We start from the raw sequence: 20,082 nt of genomic DNA, 5'->3' as shown, positions 1-20,082 counted from the left end.
GCAGGAGGGAGAGGAGAGATTGTGGCGCTCACCGGCGGGGAGGGCGCCTTTTTATAGTCGAAGCGGGTGGCGGGCAGGGCGGCATGCGGGCGGACACGCGTCGGCGGCGTCTTCACTGCGCTGCCTGTGAGGCATCAATAGAGGCTAACCGGCGCGGCAGCGTGACAGCCTTCGCATTGATTCCCTCGGGAACCGAGGCGATGAGGTCGACGAAGCGGCCGTCTCGCTGACTCAGCTGGCCCGCAGCTGTTTCATGCCAAAACGCTCGCCCAGGCGCCCCCGAGCGCCCCCGGCGCGTCGGGTTCGGCCTGGGTCCGCCGACGCTGATTTCGGCCAAGCCGGCGAAAAACATGCTCCTGGGGGCGCGACTCGGCCGCTTTTTCGGCGCCGGCGGAAAAAATCGCCTGGGGAGGCTGTTCTGGGGGTGCAACTGGAGATGCTCTAATGCCTTTTGTATTCCAAGGCAAATTAAAATAAGGCATATGTCTACGGGAAGCTCTTGGCTAGTTCATTGTGACTTATTATCATATTTAGTTTGCTACTCTGTCTATTATGTTGTCATCAATGCCATAATGAAGAGGTTAAAAGGGCATTTATGCCCTTAAATATTTTTTGTGCTAATGACAACATAACTTGCTGTTCTAACCACATTCTTGAGTCTATAGATAGTGCTGCCACATCATGGAACAATGCATCGATGGTTAGGTGCTCCTCAATTCGAAAAGGTAAAAGAAGAATTTCACCAGTGTCTTTACTTCTTAATATTTTAGTCCATAATAGGGCAACTACACTATCAAGAGGGGGGTCACCATGAAGGTATTGTGGGAATCGACTACACGTACACCAAATATATGTACCCAAGTCATACAAAAATGTGCGAGGAGAGGTCCTCTAAATCTACTAAGGTACACATTGTTCTGGAAACCCTAGAGCCTCCGGGGTAGCCAGGAACTTCTGAGGCAAGGTTTAGGCAGCTTTCGGGGCGTTGAGAGAGATTGCACAAACTGTGCAATGTCTCTTGAAACCTCGGAATCTGCCCGAAACTTCTAGTGGTCGGAACTTCCAGGACTACCCGGAACTTCCGGGGGTAAAAGAATCTGTGAAAATTTGGTTGGATTTTCGGTGACATTATAAATTGTCTTTTTCTTCTCCAAGAAGAAAGTGATGACTCCATTTCTCTCACTTCCATTTTTAGAACTTGATTTCTTGGAGATCACCCCCTAGCCACCCAAAGCTCTTGATCTTTTGAGGAGTGAAGGAGTAGTGCCCCATCTACACATTCACCAAAGCAAAGGTGATTCCTCCTTGTTTTCGTGGTGAATATTGTTACTCTAGGAGCTTGAAGACTCCTAGGTGATAGGAATGCTCCAGTGAGGAACCAAATTGTGATTTACCCCAAAAAGTTTGTGAAGGTTTGGAGCCACCTAAAGGTCTAGGTCTACCACTAGTGGTTAGGAATCACATTTGTTGTGATATCTCAAGGAGAATAGGGATGAGCCTTCGTGGTAACACCCAACCCTCCAACGGTGACTAGTTTCCCTCCAAGGAAGTGAACAGTAAGATACATCCTCATCTCGAGAGTTCGGTTATTACTAACCCTATCATTGCTATCATCTTTGCTAGAAACTTGATATTCCCCTTACTTGTGGTTACCTTTTCCTTGTCCTTGCAGTCGATATATCGTATTATGTTGTTTAGTTTGCACTATTTTTGCTATCATCTTTGATAGAAACTTGACTCACCATTGCAATTGTTAGGTGTACATTGATATTCCCCATTTTCCTAAACTTGCTAATTAACAAGTAAATTTTGATTTTTTTTCTATCCACCCCCTCTCTAGGTCCATGTCGATCCTTTCGGATGACATTCCTCAGATTTTCTCAGACTTGATCGTCAAGGTGAAAATCCATGATCTGGCCTTCGGCAGTTGGATCTGGCGACGATGGCGCTTGATCGTCGTTCCCTTCGTAAAGGCATTGCTATTGGACAGCATTTCTCGTTTACTTGTGATGTCAAGGCATGGTTGTTGCGGATATGGTCATTGTTGAAGTTTGTTAACCATTGTTTTCATCGTTGTGGAGTTTTTTACTCCACCAATGCATAGCTTCGGTCTTGTATGATTTTGCTATTTGCTGGTGTGATTCTTCGTGTGTACGTTACTATTTTTTTTGGGAAAACTCTATTCATCGTCTGTCATGACAGTACAAAGAACACCATAAATAATAAAATTTACATCTGGATATGTAGACCATCTAGCGATGACTACAAGCACCGGAGTAAGCCGAAGGTAGGCCATAGTCAACACCTCTCCCTCACCGCAATAGGGAATTTTGTTGTGGTAGATAGTCAAGAAGTCATCGTGCTAAGACGCCACAGGACCAGCGCACCAGAACAACAACCGTCGTCGATGAGTAGAAGCATAGATCGGGGGGATCCAAACCGTAGTCACACAAAACGAAGATTGGATCCACAAAGATTCATCGATGACGAACATCGACCGAATCCTACAAGATTTTTTGGGGACACACCTCCACATGCCCTTCGATGACATTAGACACACTGCCGAAAACGAGGGCTAGGCGTGAGGACCTTATTCCATCCGCAAGGAGCGGCCGCCCCCGCCTTACCGAGAAGGACACAAACCCCAATCGACCTACAAACACCTAAAACTAGGTAGGAACCCTCCCGCCTGCAAGGGTCGATGCCCACCACACCTCCATGGCCCTAAGGTCGCAGAAGATGAGGTGGACCGACGGCGGCGTTGACGGGAGGCAGAGATACCCAAATCACCTGAGCAGTTGTGAGAGGAGGCGAAGTAGTATTTAGTCTCTCAATTTTTGGCATTGATGGTTGTGTCTGTTGGTGTTAGTTATGTGTGCATCCTAACTACACATAGGTTAGGTCTAAAAAAAACTACACAGAGGTTAGATGTATGCTTATTTTGTTTGTATTCTTTGATGCGCTTTGCATCCAATCGCTTTGAAAAATACGAATACCAAAATCAGGAAGGCACTATCCTAATTTGCATATTTTTATTTTATTTTTGAGAATATATGCAATCTGCATTTTTTAGCGTATATTTTTTTATTCCTGAGAATCTTTTGAGCCAATATTCCTTTGTTTTGAGAAACTTTTGAGCGTATATCCAATCTGCATCTAGTCCGTTTACGCCCTAAATTGCAAATGGCGCCTACAGCGCACCCTTTGTGGGCCAATTCCACACTCGGCCCAGGATTCACGAATAAAAAGCAGGCAAAAAATTGACAGAACAAGGATTCGATCTCGCGCCGCACTTGCCTGTAACTTCTTCGCTTAACCACCAGAGCAATGTACCGGTAGTGAATGAATACAACGCGAACTGCTTTAGAACTAATGCAACACGCTATTTATTGCTCAGCCTTTTACTAGACCATTAAGATTTTTGAGTTATTTGGTTCTTTTGGTAAAAAGTATATTTTTTTCTACTGAAAAACAGTTCGTTCAATTTTGAAAAAAGTTCACATTTTTTGAAAAAAGTTCATCAATTTGGAAAAAGTTCATCGAAAACGAAAAAAGTTCATCAAAAATGAAAAAAATTCATCGAATTTGAAAAAAGTTCATCAGCTTGGAAAAAGTTCATCGAAAATGAAAAAAGTTCATCGGATTTAAAAAACGTTCACTGGTTTTTCAGACAAAAAGTTCATTGATTTAAAAAAATCATTGAATTTGAAAAAGTTCATCGATTTTGAAAAATAATTCACCAAATTTGAAAAAAGTTCGTTGTATTTGACAAACAGTTCATCTGTTTCGAATAAAAGTTCACAAACTAAAAAACCCCGCATTTAAGAAAAAGAAAAAAGAAAAACGAAACGAAGTAGAAAAAAAGGGAAAAAGAAAAAGAACAAAACGAACTGACAATGAAATACGAGAGGAAAACGATCAAACCAGCACACGAAGCTGGTTAGTAGCCTGCTGGTTGTCGTGCACCCTTTCGAACGATCAGGTCGTGAGTTCGACCCCACGAACAAAGTCTTTTTTTGGATAAGACGAACACGAACCATTTTTTAAACAATAAGATAGTTGGGCCGGCCCAGCGCTGGGGGCTGCAGGCGCCCGTTTGCAAAATGCATACTAACGGGCGCCGGAATTCCCTATTCGCCGCTCTCTGCGGCAGAGACTGCTTCGCACAGGCGATCGTTTTGGTTTTGGACCGGCCCGTCTGCACGGTTTCAGCGTCCCCGGTTTTGGGAACCTTCTGAAGGTTCCCAGCTGGGTTTTACGGTATTGGGAACCTTCTAGAAGGTTCCTAAACCGGATTTCTTTCTTTTCTGTTTTTTTCTATTTATTTTTTCCTTTTCTCTTCTTGTTTCCTTTTTCTGTTTATTTTCTTTACTTGTTTCTTTTTTTTTCTGATTTTATTTTTTTTCATTTTCATTTTCTTTCTGAGATTTCTGTTTCTTTTTCAAAAATGTTCGCACTTTACAATTTTTTTCATTTTTACAAAAAAAGTTCCTGTTTTCAAATTTTGTTCGCTTTGTTTCAAAAAATGTTCATAATATCATGAAATGTCCCATTTTAAATATTTGTTTAAAAATTCAAAAAAAGTTCGTGGTTTAAAACTTTGTTCAGAATTTCATAATTTGTTCCCAACTTCAAAAAAGTTTAATGTTTTTCAAAATCATGTTCTGCAATTTCAATTTTTTTGTTCGCCTAGGCAAAAAAAATGTTCCTGTTTTCAAATTTTTGTTCAGAAATTATAAAATTTTAGAATTTAAAAAATGTTTTCGTCTTTTCAAATTTTGTTCACAAACAAAAAAATGTTCGATTTAAGAGATATGGTTCCGCCTTCAGAATTTGTTAAAAAATTGCCCAGGAATTTCAATAAATGTTCCCATTTTTGAAAATTGTTCAAAAAAAATTCAGAAAAATGTGCACACTCTCACTTTTGAGTTTGAAATTGTGCAGTTTCCAATTTGTGTTCACAAATTTCAAAAAATGTTCGAGCAGTTCAAAACATGTTCCCGTTTTCAAAAAATTGTTCACAATTTTAAAAAATGTGCATGTTTTAATTTTTTCAGGTGTGTCGAAATCGTTCAGTATCAAATTTTTGTTCACAAATTTCAATAAATGTTTGGGCAGTGCAAAACATGTTCCCGCTTTCAAAATTTGTTCACAAATTTGAAAAATGCGCATGTTTTCATTTTATTCAGGAGTTTTGAAATTGTTCAGTTTCAACTTTTTGTTCACAAATTTCAAAAAAAGAAATTGGGCAGTTCAAAAATGTTCTCGTTTCCAAAAATTGTTCGCAATTTTCAAAGATGTGCATGTTTTCATTTTTTCAGGAGTTTTGAAAATTGGTCGGTTTAAAATTTTCAGAAAATGTTCTTGTTTTCACATTTTTCAAATATGTTCGTGTTTTCAATTTCTGTCTTGGAATTTTAAAAAGTTCCCATTTCAAAAAAATGTTCCTGATTTTTGCAAACATTTCTCTTTTTTTTGCAAATCAGCAATTTGCTTATGTGTCACAGATCCCTTTTTTTTTAATAAAAATGCTTTTGAATCAAGTTATATATTTTGGACTGCGCTGCATGTTTGGTTCTTTAAGCTTGGCGCTGCTGAAGAATCATTAACGACTGATAGCTAAACTGGTAGTACCACTTTTCATATAGTGTAAGGTCCTGGGTTTGAATCCCTGCAACCATGGTATTTCTTTTTTAGACAGAAGGGAAGCAAACAGAAACATTGAATTCTCGCTCGCTCGTGAAACAGTAGAAACAGAAAACTGCTCAACAAGCCCGCCAAGTGGAGGCTCTGTGCGAAACACCAGCAACTTGGGAAATCCCTATTCGCCGCATTATGCGGCAAAGTGTCGACCGGCCGCACGCCATCGATCGTTCGCGGTCCGGCCCATGACGGATGCTTCCTACAGAGAAAATCCCAAAAAAACATAGAAAGCAAGGAATCGAACATCAGACCTCCCACACGTGGAGGTGGGTAGCTGGCCGCTGCAGCTTAACAACTCTAGTGTCCTAACATGCAAGAGGGCATCTATTATCTGTTTCATTTTTTTCACGTTTTTTCGTTTTTGTTTTTCTGTTTCTTTCTTTATTTTTTTAATAAAATCGCAATTTAAAAAAAAGTTCAGTATATTCAATACTTTGTTCGGTTCTAAAAAAGATATTCGAACTTTTTTGTTCAGGTTTCAAAAAACATTTCATTCTTTTCAAAAAATGTACAAAATTTTGTTTGTGTTTCCAAATTTGTTTAGAGTTTCAAATTTTGTTCGTGATTTTCAAAAAATGTTCACGTTTCCAAATTTGTTCATTTTTTCAAAAAAATTGGGATTTCACATTTGTTCCCATTTTTCAAAAGTTGTTCGTGTTTTTTAAAAAATTGTTCGTGTTTTCAAAAAATTGTTCGCAGATTCAATAAATGGTCAGCTTTTCAACTTTTTGTTCAGAAATTTCAAAAAATGTTCCTGTTTATAAAATTGTTCACGTATTCAAAAATTTTGTTTGGAGTTTCAAAATTTGTTCGTGTTGTTTCACAAATGTTCAAACTTTGAAACATTACTTACCTTAAAATTGTTCATAATTTTCAAGATTTGTTCGAATAAATCAAAAAGTGTTGTGTTCTATCACTGTTGTTGTTCTTAGATATTAGCGCTATAAATCGGACAATTGGAAACTTGGAATCATTAGCACGCATGGAAACTGAATAAAGCAGTGCATAGCCTTTTCAAATTTTTTTGTTCACATATTCAAAAAATGTTTCTGTCTCCGTTTTTCTTGTTCAGGAATTCAAGAAATGTTGATACTTTTTCAAAATATGCATTAAAAAAGTTCACCCCAGTAACTAATTCAGATTCGCTACAATACCTAATTTTCTACAGTACTGGTTCCAGGTCGCTGCAGGATACCGTTTCTGTTTTACATTTATGACTAGTTCTTTAAGCTATACACTGCTTTATTTGACAGCAGTAGTGGTTAGTTGTAGTGGCTACTAGTGCGTGCTAGTATGCAGCTGGTCTTAGGTTCGACTCCTGGGTCACGCGTGTTTCATTCTTCTCCTGTGTTTTTGCATCATGCGGTAGAACTCCATGGGCCGGCCCAGTCGGATCCCTCTCTGTGCGGCACGCCGCCAATTTGCCGCAAAGCGCGGCGTATAGGAGGGTTCGGACGCCTGCAGCGCCAAATAGGAAATGCCCTAAATAACTGGGCCAAAGGCCCATTGCCACCAAATGCGTTTACGCCCCAAAGGCCCGTTGGAACAAAACGTGATTTATGACACTCATAGGCCATAAATCACGTTTTGAGTGGGATTATTTACAGGCGATCACGTTTTGCACCAGCATGGGTTGATGTGGTTATGTCCATGGTCAGGTCTGTATCCTTTTTGGCGTTATTCAATGGAGAGAAGCTGGAACAGTTCAAACTCACAAGAGGTATTCGACAGGGAGATCCCATATCCCCCTACCTATTTTTGCTAGCAGCAGAGGGCCTTTCGTGCCTTTTAAAATCTAATACTCAGTCATCAATGCTTAATGGCATCAAGGTGGCACCGACAGCTCCGACTGTTAACCACTTGTTGTTTGCAGATGATAGCCTGCTACTTTTTAAGTCTAGTGTGGAGGGAGCAACCCGGGTTTCAAACCTATTGGATGTTTATTGTGGAGCATCGGGACAGAGAGTTAATAATGAAAAGTCCTCTATCTTTTTTAGCAAGGGTTGCCCTGTTCCTCAAAGACAGGAGGTAAAGGATGTTCTTAATGTGCAAAATGAGACCTTGAGTGAAAGGTACTTGGGGATGCCGACGGATGTAGGGCAGTCAAAGAACGGCACGTTCAAATATCTCCATGATAGGGTATGGGAAAGGATCAAGGGCTAGATGGAGAAGCTCTTGTCTACCGCTGGGAAGGAGGTGTTGATCAAATCAGTTGCACAAGCCATACCTGTGTTTTCAATGTCTTGCTTTCGATTGCCAAGGGGTCTCTGTGAGAGTATTACTTCCCTCATTCGTCAATTCTGGTGGGGTAGCAAACGTGGAAAAAGAAAGTCGTGTTGGGTATCCCGGGATATTATGACCAATCCTAAAAATTTGGGCGGTCTAGGGTTTCGAGATATGGAACTTTTCAACCTTGCGTTGTTGTCTCGGCAAGCCTGGCGACTACTTCAAAATCCCGAGTCCTTGAGTGCGCGTATTCTGAAGGCTGTCTACTTCCCGGATACCACAATTGTAGAGGCTGAACTTGGTCCATCACCATCGCAGATCTGGCGCTCTATCTTGGATGGGCGGGACACTATGTTGAACGGGATTATTCGGAGGATAGGAGACGGAACCACAACACAAATTTGGGAACATAATTGGCTGCCCAGGGATGACCTGATGAGGCCTCTTGCTTCGAGGGTTGCTAACCCTCCTCGTCTTGTTTCAGATCTTATCAGCACCACTACAGCATCATGGCGAGAGGATTTGGTCCGGGAGGTGTTTGTCCCACTGGATGCAGATATGATCCTCAAGATCCCTCTGTGCACGAGTCAGGTCGGCGATTTTTGGGCATGCGCTGAAGATCCCCGAGGCCGGTTCTCTGTTGCCTCGGCATATAGGATAATTTCGCGCATTAAGGCAAGTAGAGAGGCCTGGCTCGAGGAGGGGCACAATGTGTCCAACAGTGACAGCGAGAAGAAGGGATGGTCTTCAATCTGGTCTATGCAAGTCCCATCAAAACTAAAGGTTTTCACCTGGAGACTAGCTCAACACTCACTGCCGACGGGTGACGTTCTACATCACTGTAATATGTCGCCCTCTCACGTGTGCGCATTGTGTGGTGTTGAAAATAGCTGGAGACATTCGTTAATTGAATGCACCATGACAAGGAGTGTGTGGGCTTTGAGCAAAGAAGAACTGGTTCAACATATGTGCGAGACTAGAGTTGACAGCGCAAAGTTTTGGCTTTTTACTATGAGTGAATCACTACCAGCGGAAGACTTCGCAGAACTAATTGTCACCTTATGGGCGATCTGGCATGATCACCGCAAGGTTATCCACAAGGGAATCTTCCAAACTCCCTTTGCGACCCATAGTTTCGTCGAAACTTATCTCTCTGAACTTAAAGGGTTGAAGAAGCCGGTACTGCGACCGGCGCCTCAGGAGGAGCGACCAAATTCATGGATTCCACCGCGTGAAGGACATGTGAAGATCAATGTCGACGCAGCTACGCCTAGAGCGGGAGGTTTTGGTGCCGTGAGCGCTATCGTGCGTAATTCAGAAGGCATCTACCAGGGAGCCTCTGTAGTTTTTTTTTCAGAAACATCGATGATCTTGAAGTTCTGGAATCTCTAGCCATTAGAGAGGCATTAGCACTGGCTAATGATCTGTACATTCAACAAGTTCATGTGGCATCCGACTGCAAGCAGGCCGTCGAAGCGATCAAGGGAGGAACTGCCTCATCCTATGTGGCGATTGTAATGAAAATCAAGGCACAAGCTACTTCTTTAGTTTCTTGTTTTTTTAGCCACGAGTTTAGAACCTCGAATGTCGAGGCTCACAGACTAGCAAAGCATGCGTTAACGCTCGGGGTTGGCCACCATGTATGGTTAGGCCACCCTGGGGATCTTTTGTTCGTCCCTGTAAACTGTGTGACGGGTGAATAAAGCTTTGTTGGTTTGCCTAAAAAACAAAAAAAAAAACAAAACGTGATTTAAGCGGCCACCTCTCCATTTGCGGAGAAGGGGAGTGACTATCGCCTCCATCCCCAAAATTTCGAGTTTTTGTTTCAAAAGCGACAAGAACTCAACACCATTTGGGTGGATCTCTCGGTAAGTTCGATCCTTTCCTCCCTCCCTCCGATCCCCTTCCCCATAAGCGCATCCCTCCATGGATTTCCCTGCATAATCTTCACGCTGGGCGTCCTTGAACCTGCGCGCAGGCCATCTGCTCGACGAAATGCGCCGGACGACCACCCAGCGCTGGGGGCCGCGCCATCGCACCGACCAGGCGCCAGGCTCCGGCGCCGTCGCAGTCGACCGCCTCAGCGCCCTCCCGGACGCGCTCCTGCACCACATCATGTCGTTCCTCAAGGCGTGGGAGGCGGTGCCCACCTGCGTGCTCGCGCGCCGGTGGCGCCACCTCTGGGAGTCCGTGCCCTTCGTCGACCTCCGCTTGCGCTACATGAGCCGCGACGGCGACCCTCCGCAGGAGTTTTGTGACTTCATGCACCGCTTCTTCCTCCTCCGCGATGTGTCGGTGCCGGTGGACACGCTCCGCCTGCAGCCCAGCGACGAGGACGCCGGCTTCAACGAGGAGGACGCCAGCATCTGGATTAGGACTGCTCTCAAGCGCAAGGCGCGGGTTATTCATCTTGCTGGGCATCACAAGAGAGCCGCGTCGTTGGATGGTGTGCCCTTTGTTTCGTGCCACCTCAAGATCTTGAAGTTGTCCTACGCCAGGCTCGATGACAGTATCCTCCGACAGCTTTCTGCCAGTTGCAAATCCTTGGAAGAACTGGATCTCAAGGATTGCTTGGTGACAAGCCCTGGGATTGTGTCCGCCTCTTTGAAGACCTTAATCATGCTTAAGTGCAAGTTCAATTCGGGCTTCTCCATTGCAGCTCCCAACCTCGTACTTCTGCGCCTCATCACACCTTATGTCCAAGTTCCGTCATTTACCGACTTTGGGTCACTGGTCACAGCCACTATCTTACTTGATGACCATTTCTTGAGCAATGAATGTGAACACATCAGCGATAAAGATGACTGTGATGAAACTACTGATGACGGCGGCAATGATGATAAGAGGAGCTATAGGATTCATGATGCCTCTTCCTTGAGTGATGATGATGATGCTTTTGATAAGTTTGGATATGGATATGGTTTTCCTGAAGAAAGATATGGGCACAGTCGTTACAAGGATAATTATAATTATGGTAGCGATATTGATAGTGATGACAATACCAATGAATACGGTGAGATCGCAAACGATGCAAAGTATGGCTATAAAGGTAAAGGGAAGCTTTCCAGTGAAGATGGTAACTATGGAAAAATCAGTGGTGGAAATTATACTAGTAATAATATTCTAGGTGGCCATCATATGCTTGAGAGCCTTTCCACAGCTACGAGTTTGGAGTTGTTAACTGATGCTGGAGAGGTATAGCTGTCACCATCTTTTACTGATTTATCTTTTTCCTCTCTTATTTTCTATTTATATTTTCCTTGGCATGGCCATAGTTATAATGTGGGACATTTTTTCCTGGATGTTTCACATTGAAATGCCGGGTTCCCTCCAATAGAACACATGTGTCGAATGAGCACATTTTTGACCTTCTGCTCTGGTGTAGTACTAGTTTGTTTAATCATCAATTGTAGCTTCAAGGGAGTATTATTCATCAATTATGTTCTCATAGGAACTTTGCTGTTTTTCTCTTTGTTGCAACAGTGTATCTTTTCAACAGATTAGCTATATATATTCAGTTTTTATAAGAGTGTCTAAGGCCGATGTTCCTTCAGTTACTAGAAAAGAAAGATGAATGAAATGAAACCAATACGTGCTACTCTTCTAGCAATACATCACTATATGATAGATGTTGTTTTCCCTTCTTTTTTGAGATGGGTTTCTTTTTCCTGTTGAATAAACCATCCATATGCAGTTTTTACTGTGAGATGTTGATTCGAGTTACTACTGTTCTTTGCTGAATACTCTTTTGTCTGCATTATGAAGGTGGTTCTGACTAGGGAATTGAGAAGGCGTCCAACTTTTAGCAACCTGAAGACCCTGTCCCTTGGTGAATGGTGTATGGCTGCTGATTTCGATGCATTAATTTTCTTGCTACAGCATTCACCTAATATAAAGAGGCTTTTTCTCCAACTCAAATTGGTATGTGTGATTACATATTTGGTGTATGCTACTTGATCCTTGACTTCATTGTTCTTAGTTTTTTAGTATCTGATCGCACACTTAATGACAATTTGGTTAATGTGCTAAAGAACTTCAGCACAAGGAAGGCATTGGAAACAGGTATCAAACTACAGGGAAGACCATTTACTTGCAAAGAACTTAGAATGGTGAAGATCAAATGTTCAAAGGATGATGGGAGAGTCCACACCTTGGCACATATGTTCAGGGCAAATGGTATACCACTAGAGAATATTTATGTGCGTCGGAGCGGGAATGCTTGTGAGTCATACCTTTTCTTCATATACCATTTCGTATTTACTTGCAATATCAGTATTTCCTTACTGGTTTATATGTTCATATGCTATTTACTGAGATGTAAAGAGCACATTGCCTTGTTCCTGAAAAGCTAAATATGTATAAATGGGCATATAATCTGCTTAGTGTATTCATCGATATTCTGTTACATGCGAAGTGTATTCTGTAAAATTAAAAGATGTTCTTTCGTACATGGTCCTAATCTACAGTCATCTACTTTTTGATATTTCTACCAGATCTCCGTGGCCAGAAGTTTATGAGGGACCTCGCCAAGCAAGAACTGGATGAATGTGGGGACGACTGGATGTAACATCCAGAAGTTTACGAGGGGTCTTCTAGATATTAAATCCTGCCAGCGATCGACCATCCATTATGTAGTTAGCAAGGTGCAGTAAGAACCCTTGATCTCCATGCAGTACTGATGATGCTTTCAAAGCTTCACCCGATCTTTTGACGTCCTTTTTAGTAGCATGGGCTACAAATCGTTGGGATGTTCTTCCTATACTATAAACTAGTTCATCTGTGTGGTCTGTAGTAAAATTTGCTTTCTTACAAGAACAGAAAAATAAATTATGGATGCCCCGTGCCTGAATTGGTGCAGCTGAGATTCGCTTTGTTATTTCACTCCGACAGTATGACTGTAGGGTTTTTTATCTTCGGAAGTTTAATACAGTTGTATATTGAAATCAATGAAAAATTGAAAATTTGAAATGCGTTTCACATGCAGCGAAAAGGAAATACACTTCATATACAACAGGTTGAATATTGAAGTAAACTTGATGCTCTGCAATCATGTGTGCCTACAACTATGAGCGGCGAGGTATTTTCTCTCAGAATAACAAATACTAACACCTGAAAAAATACACTGCATTTTTGTTGTTGAAAAAGGACACTGTTAATAAGATGGTGAATTTCACTTTTTACCCATTGTTTGTGTATTTGTGATAGTATTTGCCCCATTTAAATTTTCGGCCACATCGTACCCCAAAATTTCTGTGTTGTGTCGTGTTTAACCCAATTTAACACTTTGCCCTGATTTTAACCAGTTGGGTCCCCTTGTCAAGATGATGTGTGTGATGACCAGTATTTCAACTAGGAGTCTAGGAAGCGTAAACCAGATGGGACTATCCTCTACCCACCTAATCGGACTTGCGCCCCCGTCCACCTAATTGGCAAAACCTTGCCCCATGGCAAATCTTGTCTTGGTTGTCGCCCGACGGCTCCTCTTTGCTGTCTTTATTCTCTCTGTCCCACCGCTTGTGGTCCCATAGAGTGGGTCTGGCTTGACCAAACCAGAAAATATGGTGCAGAGCCAGGGTGGTTTTATGGGTTGTGCTGGCGAGATATAAGAGCAACTCTAGCAGAGTGGTCATAACCATGCATTTGAAAAGCGGCGTGAGCATGGCGCCCATTTCTGCCTAGGCTGCCATCGACATTCAGTCAAAATACTCAAGGGCGGTGGGTAGGCGGGCACGGACGACGACTGATTTAGCCTTACGGTGCGCGTCATCCTCGATTCACTTGAAGTAGTCCCACATCCTCCCCCAGAACCCTCTTTCGGTGTGGACCTCTTTGGTCTTCCTAGGGAGGACGTGACTACATCAACATGGTCGATGAGATTGAGTGTGGCGGCAGGGGTGGAGAGGGCAGGGTGGCGGCCGGTGAAGGGGGGCAGTGAGGTGAGTGTGTTGGCGATGGGGATGGGGGAGAGAGGTTAAATGTGGTGCTGATGGCGAAGGTAATGGGTCCATATACCCGCGAAATGGGCGTGTTCCGGCTGGAAATTAGGGCTGATTTGCCACATGCCGGAGGGGAACGTGACGAAGAGCATTAGTTGGCACTCTTCCAGGTGGATACGTGGTTGCAACATTGTCAGGGCGGAAGCGGCAACTGCACGGGCGACAACGGCATTGATCGGGCTGCATGCGGGAGGAAGAGACCGAGCCAAAAGTTTCCTCCCGCTCGAGTAGTTGGTGGAGGACGCATGCTCCAAACCAATGACCCACATTATTTGAAGGGTTGAATATGGAGCACCCTTCAATGCAGGCCGAAGACTGGATGACGAGTATGCTAAAATGACATTCTCAGTCAAAAGTCGCCATATTGGTCGGGCGACTGCTATAGAATCTGTCTCTTAGTCGCAAAAATAGAAAACTGGAAGCTGGACCACTAGATTGAGGATGGATGGCACAGATTCAATGGGACGGATGTGTACGCAGAAATGCACGCTTCTGTGCAAAAAGGACCCTTGTTTCTAACGAATTAGCTGCCGTAATAGTCCTAGCACTGATTGGGAAGGAGGCAGCGAAACGAAAAAGGGCAAGTGTTGACCTAAGACGTGAAATGACGAAAATGCCCTCGGCGGGGCATAGAAATAATAGGCGGTGGCACGTTGGAGGGCACAACACTAATTGCGGCAGTGTTTTTGGTTTGATCCGACGGTCGAGGTCTTCCGGGAGCGAGATCGAATGGTCGAAAACGCATCAAGAAATCGATCCGACGACCGAGAGTGCCCAAGCTCTAGAGCGCAGGGGCGCCCACGGTTCTTATTTCAGGATTTGCTCCCGTGATAGTCCCATCTGACCATCTCCCTTGTTGCTTCGCGGCGGTGCTCCAGATCCGGTGCCAAGCGCATCCCTTCCATTCCCCAGCTACTCCGACTCAAGGCCGCTATCGGACATCACGCCCCACATCTCCGAGCGGCAACTGGCCGTCGTCGCCACGGTGAGCTCCACGGCGGGGCTGGGCCCCGCCGGCGTAGGTGCCTTCGAGGCACCGCATGACGTTCATTGTGCCCGCCTCCGGCACATCTACGACGTGGATGAGCTCACCCTGTCCGCGCCCAAGCTGCAAGGTGGCCACTTCTCCCCTGCTTTCCTTTCCGGCAACGCCGCCCCTATGTACAATCATTTTATTACTATTTTGGGTAGTGGATTTGGAGAATTTGTGACATTCCACTCCGCAGTTTGTTTGTGTCAGTTTCCTTAACAAACGGCAATGCACTCCATATCCTTTGATGAAGGTTTAAAAACCTTCAACTTCGTACTACAAGTCAGGCTCATGTACTAGTGCATGCTTGTACAGGAACCGATCAAGTGCTTCTGCTAGCTCTTGTGTACGTGAGTGTCTCTTGGCGGAATTCAGTTTCGGCCATCTCAAACAGTCTCTCTTGGTATGTTATGTTCCGTTCCATCATTTCTTTCCCCCAGAGATTTCAAAATCCTGACTGACAAGGCTGAGCCCCGTGGTCTCGCTAAACCTGCATGCAGATCTTTGGCTCAACGAAATGCACCGGAGCACCACCCAGCGCCCGGGCCACCGCGGCTGCGCCGGCCGGGCTGCCGCCAAGCGCGACCGCCTCAGCGCCCTCCCGGACGAGCTCCTGCACCACATCATGTCATTCTTGAAGGCGTGGGAGGTGGTCCGCACCTGCGTGCTTGCGCGGCGGTGGCGCCACCTCTGGGCGTCTGCGCCCTGCGTTGATCTCCGCGTGCGCCCCTCCACTGGCCGCTACGGCGACCCGCCTGAAAAGTTCCGCGACTTCGTGCACCGGCTCTTCCTCCTACGTGAAGCGTCAGCCCCCATGGTCATGCTCCGCCTGCGGTCGAGCGACGAAGAAGCAGGCTTCACCGATGACGACGCCAGCGTGTGGATGAGGGCCGCCATCAAGCGCAACACGTGGGTTATCCATCTCACCGGGCGTTGTTCGGAGATCGCGTCGTTGGACCGCGTGTCGTTCATCTCTTGCCACCTCAAGGTCTTGAAGTTGTCGTATGCCATGCTCGACTACAGGATCCTCAGGCAGCTTTCTTCTAGTTGCACGTCTTTGGAAGTACTAGGTCTGAAGGATTGCTTGGTGGCGGGCCCTAGGATTGTGTCCGCCTCTTTGAAGACTTTAATCATGCTCGAATGCGAGATCAGTTGCGCCTTCTCCATTGCTGCTTCGAACCTCCTACTTCTGCACCTCATCACACCTTACGTCCGAGTCCCATCATTCAAGAATTTGGGGTCACTTGTCACAGCTACTATCATACTTGATGACTCTTTCTTGGGTGATGACAATGAATACATCAGTGATGAAGATTATTGTGATGGAACTACTGATGATGACGGGGATGATAGCGACGATAATGATTGGACAAAGAGCTCGAAGATTCATGATGAGTCTTCCTTGAGTGATGGTGTTGGATATGATGATTTTATAAGGTTTGGATATGGACATGGTTTTGCTGAAGGAATTTACAGGCACGATCGTTACAAGGATAATTATGATTATGGTGGTGATATCGACAGCGATGACAATACCTATGCATACAGTGAGATTGCAAATGATGCAAAGTATGGCTACAAAGGTAAAGGCCTGATTTCCAATAAAGACAGTATCTATGGTGGATATAGAGAATGCAATGATGCGAAGATTTTAGGTGGCTGTTATATTCTTCAGAGTCTTTCAAGTGCCAGAACTTTGGAGTTGTTGACTGATGCTGGAGAGGTATAGCTGTCGCCACCTTTTACTATTTTCTGTATCTTCGAGTATATATGAAAATTTCCTTGAAATAGCCATAATTGTTTTTTTTCTTAACAACTTTTTTCTGATGTTTGCAAAAGAAATTTATGTTGCTCCCAACAGAATATACATGTACAATGAGCACATTTCTTACATAAGTAGCAACACCTAGTTAGAAAGGCACAGTTGGCTTGGAGAAGAGTTCAGATCAAGAAATTAGTAGTAGCTCCTTTCATCATCAAATGTAGTAGGTGAAATCAATGAGATATGGAAGTATGAAGCTTCAAGAGAGCATTATATATTATTTCAGATTATTGTTTGTTATTTTTTACATTCTTGAAGTAGTGTATCTTTTTAAATGATTACTGTTCAAATCATTGTGTAATTAACTATTTTGAGTCTGCGTACCAGTATAACGGCAATGTCCCTTCACATTATAGAAAAGAACGAGGAATCATATTTTACCAATAGGTATTAATCATGGTAACACATCATTATATGTCTTAATTTCTTTCTCGTGGTTGGTATTTGTTTTCTTCTCTGCATATTAAATAAACCTCTTGTATTCAATATATAAAATATAAATTGATTCAAATTACTATGTTTAATTGTTGAACACTCATTTTATGTGCAATATGTAGGTGGTTCTGAGTAGGGAACTGAATACATGTCCAAATTTTGGCAACCTGAAGACCCTGTCCCTTGGCGAATGGTGTATGACTGCAGACTTTGATGCATTAATTTTCTTGCTACAACACTCACCTAATATACAAAAGCTCTTTCTCAAACTTAAAATTGTATGTGTAATTACATATTTGGGGCTTATGCTTACTTGATTATCTTTTAGTTTTGAGTATTTTAGCACATGCCTAACAACAACTTTTTTATCTGCAAAAGAACTTCAATGCCAGAGAGGCATCAGAAACAGATATCAAACTACAGGGAAGATCATTTACTTGCAAAGATCTTCGAATGGTGAAGATCACATGCTCAAAGGATGATGGGAGAGTCCATAAGCTGGCAAATTTGTTTATGGCAAATGGTATACCAGTCGAGAAAATTTATGTCCGCCACAGCGGGAGTGCTTGTGAGTCATACCTTCTCTTCAGACGGCATTTTGTATTTATTTTCATTATCAGCAGTTTTACTTGATTGTATGTTCCTTCAGACCGTCAGCAAGTAGCACAGGATATTAAGCAGATTATATATGCACATAAAAACATGTGGCTTAGGTATAGGTATGCCGCCAGCCGGCCTGGCCCATGGCCTTTGCCACGTCATCGATCCGTGTCCTATGCCACGTCATCGATTCAGGGCTCTGCCGATCCGTGGCCGTAGCTATGCCGTCGGCATAGATTTGTGCTAATTTTTTTCTATTTTATTTTTTCTCATTTTTATTTTGTTTTCAAAATGAATTTGTTTAACTTAAATATGCCTTATGTAAAAAAACATACCTTAATTATATATCGCCCCCTCACGGACGTCGCTGCCGCCCTGTCACGGCGGGGGTAAACAGGACGGGGTACCTGGGGGGTAGCAATGCCGCCAGGTCTTGTGGTGGGCCCTCCTACGCGTGTGGAAGCGTGGTGGCAGGCGCAAGCACCCGACACACGGCTCCGGGGTGTGCCCCTCTCACGGGCGTCGATGCCACCGTGTCACGGAGGGGGGAAACGGCCACATCGGGTCGACACGGAGGAAATCTTGGGATGGGTTGAACCAGAACCGTGTTCGGGAGTGTAGCTATATGAAAAGGTCCATCGGTCAAACCCTGTCCGGCGAAAGTCAAAAGACTAGATCCGCCGTATAGGAACCCGTACGTGCTCCCGCATGAGCAAGTTTCGTACGTCGCCCGATTGGGCCAGGTCCCCGCCTCGGTCCAGCTGGGCTACAATCAAGGCTACAATCAACGCTCCCACTTGGGCCCTGCCCTTTTTGTCTGGCCAATAATTTTCGTACGTTTTACCACCAGATCGAGTGGGACCTTCAGAGGCAGAAGTCAATATTACTCAGAAGCTCACAGAATGGTACCATCGTGAGGAGATCATGCAAAAACAGCGTTCACGCATCCAGTGGCTTTCGGCGGGAGATAGTAATACCCGATTTTTTCAGCAGAAAGCGAGCAAAAGGAGAAAAAAGAACCGGATAGAACGGCTCCAGTTGCCTGATGGGTCTCTTTGTGAGGATGTCGAACAGTTAAAGGTCCACTCTGTGAATTTCTATAAGGCATTGTATACTTCTGAACGTACAATGGGTATGGAGAGAGTGCTTTCCTGTGTCCCAAGGAAAGTAACACCAGAGATGAACCTATCACTAAACGCACCGTATAAAGCGGAGGAAGTCAAGTTGGCATTGTTCCAAATGTTTCCGACCAAGGCGCCAGGACCTGACGGCTTTCCAGCACATTTTTTTCAGCGTCATTGGGACATTTGTGGGGAAGAAGTGACTAAGGCAGTATTGAATATTTTAAACGGAGTTGAAGAAATTGGTGAGGCTAACCAAATTTTACTTGTTCTCATTCCCAAAGTTTCAGATGCATCATCTCTCACCCAATTTAGGCCAATTAGTTTGTGCAATGTTATTCTCAAAATTGTTTCTAAAGTGCAAGCAAATAGGCTAAAGCGGATACTCCCAGAGATAATCTCTGAAGAGCAGTCTGCGTTCGTGCCAGGGAGGCTCATCACAGACAATATTATAACTGCGTATGAGTGTTTGCATTTTATGAAGAAGAAGCGAGGCAGGAGCTCACAATTTTGCGCCTTGAAACTAGACATGATGAAAGCTTACGATAGGGTGGAATGGGACTATCTCAAGGCCATAATGTTGAAGTTGGGTTTTAGCGACAGGTGGGTCGCTTCCATAATGAAAGTGGTGACATCAGTAACTTTTTCGGTGTTGTTCAATGGGGAGAGGATGGAGGTCTTTAAACCGTCTAGGGGGATTCGTCAAGGAGACCCCATCTCCCCATATTTGTTTTTGCTAGCAGCTGAAGGTCTCTCTTGCCTTCTAAGGAGCAGGGGGAACTCGGAAAACCTATCGGGCATCCTTGTGGCGCCCACAGCACCCCCGGTCAATCATCTTTTATTTGCAGATGACAGCCTGTTATTCGCAAAAGCAAGCACCGAAGGAGCAACGTCAATTAAAGAAGTGGTAGAGATCTATTGTCAGGCCTCGGGACAACGAATTAACTTTGCAAAAAGTTCTATTCACTTCAGCAAGGGATGTCCAAACACTATCAGAGAAAGTATCAAGGTAATCTTGGATGTTCCTAATGAAAGTTTGAATGAGCGATATTTGGGTATGCCCTCGGATGTTGGAAGAAGCAAGAATGGTACGTTTAAATATCTAAAGGACAGGGTGTGGAACAGGATCCAAGGATGGATGGAGCAAAT

The 20,082-nt window shown here is 44.0% G+C and overlaps 1 protein-coding gene across 1 annotated transcript in view; it reads left to right on the top strand.

The window, feature by feature from the left end:
- Window positions 1–12,496, top strand: part of LOC119360645 — a 63,101-nt gene extending 50,605 nt beyond the window's left edge. The window contains exons 2-5 of the mRNA XM_037626192.1: window positions 9,908–11,124; window positions 11,695–11,850; window positions 11,961–12,150; window positions 12,423–12,496. Of these exons, the coding sequence (XP_037482089.1) occupies window positions 9,908–11,124; window positions 11,695–11,850; window positions 11,961–12,150; window positions 12,423–12,496 (1,637 nt within the window). The remainder of the gene's footprint in view (window positions 1–9,907; window positions 11,125–11,694; window positions 11,851–11,960; window positions 12,151–12,422) is intronic.
- The last annotated feature ends 7,586 nt before the right edge of the window (window positions 12,497–20,082 follow it).

The sequence above is a fragment of the Triticum dicoccoides genome, chromosome 2B, assembly GCF_002162155.2.
Source record: "Triticum dicoccoides isolate Atlit2015 ecotype Zavitan chromosome 2B, WEW_v2.0, whole genome shotgun sequence".
NCBI classification, from domain to species: domain Eukaryota; kingdom Viridiplantae; phylum Streptophyta; class Magnoliopsida; order Poales; family Poaceae; genus Triticum; species Triticum dicoccoides.
Note: the sequence above shows the minus strand (reverse complement) of the source record. Positions and strands in the feature narration are given on the sequence as shown.